This window comes from Frankliniella occidentalis, unplaced genomic scaffold (assembly GCF_000697945.3).
Source record: "Frankliniella occidentalis isolate FOCC.00 unplaced genomic scaffold, Focc_3.1 Scaffold423, whole genome shotgun sequence".
NCBI classification, from domain to species: Eukaryota; Metazoa; Arthropoda; class Insecta; order Thysanoptera; family Thripidae; genus Frankliniella; species Frankliniella occidentalis.
Window position 1 is genome coordinate 70,942 of NW_026267544.1, and position 3,278 is coordinate 74,219.

Consider the following 3,278-nt stretch of genomic DNA (forward strand, 5'->3'; position numbering starts at 1 on the left):
CACCCCCTCCCATGCCACCCCCTCCAGAATACATCGACCCCTCAGAAACAAGACCATTCCTGGACCCATATGGTAGAGCAAAAACTGTAAGAATAGGAAAATGGAGGTGGCCACCACCACAAGATAATGGAGAGACAGCTGATAGCTTCCTTCATTTTAAATTAAGACAGCAACAAAGAAAGGTGTCGCCACAGAAGTCAAGTCATGTAAGTCAAAACGAAGGACTTCTTTCATGGAAAAACTTAAAAGACTTTGGTTTTTGAAATTAATTTGGAGGTAATATTTTTTCCAGGATGCAAGCGAAAATGGAGAAGGGATAGAGTGGGAAGAATTCGAAATGGACAGCAGTCCAACTAGTCTGGAGCCGCCAAGGAAGAGTAGTAGTACCAGCAACCTTAGTAACAAGAGAGATGTAGCAGACAAGAATAAAAACAATATTGTCAGATCAAATTTGGACTTGCATTCTGCAAGCAGTCCAAGCAGTGTAGGAAAATTAAGGATAAGTTCAGAAATGCGCAGCAAGTTGGAGTTAGTCACTGCAAACCATAGCCTGCGTTCTACCACAAAGACTGAAAAACCTGCCCTTTCCCTTCTCAACAACATGCAACAAAATGGACATGGGCATGGGCACGGGCAGCAACGTACCGTCTCTAAATTGGAGGACAATCGCAAGCTGTTATTGGAGCAACAACTTGGTAATTACATCGCCACCATTTATGGTTTCAATGTGCTTGTTTAGAAAACTGTATGCATCGAACCTTACACCTCTCCTCTCTTTCACTAGCCGGTCGGTGGGGCAGCATTGACAGTGTCGATGCCGGCACCAGAAAACTTGCCCAGGAAGACCGCACAGAGATGCAGCCGACTAGTAACGTGCGCAGCCAGGTGGAGCGCATGGAGAAGCCCATCAATGCCACGCCTCACAGTGCCAATACCAGTATGACCGGGTGGAAGCCGGCGCCTCCGCCCCCGCCCATCATACCCCACTACAATGGTGACGCTCACGCTCAAACCAACCACCACACACCAGCGAGCAGAACGAGCAGTTTCTACTCACAGAGGTTTGTGGCCATTTCCCACACTAGCTGCACTCGCAGACGAACAGAAACATGTCAAAATGATATCAACCAACATCAAGCGAGTCATTATTACGTCACCTCGACGTTAATTTGACGTGATATTCGAGCTGATATCGACACCCTTGATATCATCACTTGGACCCTTTTCTGTTCCCTCGGCTACTTTCAAAAAGGTTTTACAAGTTCGAGCCTGCCATTGAACACCAATAATAACCCTCGTCTCTATTTGTAGCAACACCCCGGGCATCCCTCAGCCGCGGTCGCCCCCGCCCCCGATCCAGCCCGTGCGCCAGCACGACGGCCAGCGGGATCTGTTCGGGCGCGGCGGCTCGCCCGCGGGCCGAGGAGGCTCCCCCGCCGGCCGCGACCACCGCCGGGCCTCCGTGTCCACGCACCACACCGACGTCATGGAGAGGATCGAAAGTGCGTTGCGCAAATATCTGGTCGTCACACTCATTCTTTCTCCAGGCGTGTGCCATTTTAAAAACATGTCACGTCGTTTCAGTTGAGGAATCTTCGGAGTTCCTGCAGCCCGTGGACTCGAATCCCCCGCTGGTGCTGGACCGGCGAGACCTGGACCGGTCGGTGGAGACCACCAAGACCAAGCTGTTCGGGCCGAGCAGCGCGGCGTACTTCACGTACAACCGCACGGCGTGGCGGCTCAACGTCAAGAAGGAGGTGTTCGCGCCCAACGAGGCCCTGTCCACCCCGCTGGCGCTGCACCTCGTCTTCTGCCAGGTGGTGCAGGACACGCTCAGCCCCAACTGCATCAGGATCGGGCGGGAGGAGAGGACCAACATGAGGAAGGTAAATGTGGTCTGGTGTCTTCTCGCCAGGAGGACAGTGTTTCACCGATGATCTGTTTCTAAATTTTTCTCTTTGATTATTTTCCAGATGCTTGACAACTATGGAGTCACATTAAATAATTTACAATCTGCTCATCATAAAAATACTATTAAGAAGAATGTTGTAGACATGGCCAAGCAGTGGAATGTCTACTTCTCTAGAATATTCCCAGTTTCGGTAAAATTTTATTTTCTAAATAATTACTTAAAAATTCAGCACGTAGCAAAAATAGTTAGCCTAATTGAATTTCGTTTTAGGGTGGCCATCAAAATCCAGATGTACAATTTCTTGCCATATCTCATTCTGGAGTAAGACTATTGCGCAAAGAGAAGAGTGTTCCTCATGATTACTTACAAGTACTTGACACATTCACGTGAGTAGAGCAATTTGACATTCAAGTTAAAGCTTCTGGTCTGTAACAAATTACACTTTATCCAAGTAATCTATAATTTAACTATTGCTATTATTTGGCTGCACTTTCAGATTTGACGAAATTGCGGAGGTCACAATGCCTAAAACTAGCAGTGTTCAATTTATGCTGTCCGCTGGCGGACGCGTACTTTTGTACACTCATCGTGCCAATCAAGTCCAAACCATGCTGCACAGATTCATCCTAGAGGCGTGCAAGGTATGCACTACAGATTTTCTTGCACACCCACAATATTTTTTTCTCTTAAAGTTCCATTTTTTTCTAAACCTATTTGATTTTTTTTCGCGGGGTTTAGGGTGCGCAGGAGTACGTGCGAGGAGTGCAGGACCATGTGAGTCGGGACCAGTCGCTACTCTGTTTCCGGAAGGGCGACGTCATCCGGCTGGTCAACCGGGATCAACACCTGCAGAAAGGTAACGCCGGCGTGACCGTGACGTGACGCCCACCAGAGTGCTCTCTCTCTCTCTGTCACTCACGCACTCGCTCTCTCGCCCACGGGCTGCGAGCGGTGTGAGTGAGACGAGCAGTCACTGACCTGACCTGTCCTTCCCTCTAGGCTGGCTGTACGGGTCGCTCAACGGCAGGAGTGGGCTGTTCCCTTGCGAGTTCGTCGAGGCGTTGGCGCGCAACCAGCACGGCCAATCGGTGAGTCCCTTGACCATGACACGGCGGGCCTTAGAAACCCCGGCCTCCCCGAAACTGTGTTAATATAAGGCTTTGCAAAGCGAATAAGTACCCAATTTCAATTTGTGGAAATGAGCGCCCTTGGCGATGCGTGCTCTAGCGGCTCTAGCCCGCTCTAGCCCTCTGCCTCTCTGTTTGCATTTCCATGGTATCTCTGCTCTGAAATCAAACACACTCCCGGCGTGCCTACTGTACGTGGTGCAAGGCGGCGGCGCGCTCACGGCCTGGACGGCCCGGGC

At 50.3% G+C, this 3,278-nt stretch overlaps 1 protein-coding gene across 1 annotated transcript; it reads left to right on the forward strand.

Annotated features, from left to right (window-relative positions):
- The first annotated feature begins 6 nt into the window (after window positions 1-6).
- LOC127751318 (unconventional myosin-XVB-like) lies at window positions 7-3,078 on the forward strand. Its single transcript, XM_052274674.1, has 10 exons — window positions 7-206; window positions 293-695; window positions 785-1,061; window positions 1,312-1,502; window positions 1,585-1,886; window positions 1,974-2,102; window positions 2,183-2,298; window positions 2,409-2,553; window positions 2,651-2,768; window positions 2,912-3,078. The coding sequence occupies exons 1-10, from the start codon at window positions 12-14 to the stop codon at window positions 3,061-3,063; spliced, it is 2,028 nt and encodes a 675-aa protein (XP_052130634.1). The 5' UTR covers window positions 7-11; the 3' UTR covers window positions 3,064-3,078.
- The last annotated feature ends 200 nt before the right edge of the window (window positions 3,079-3,278 follow it).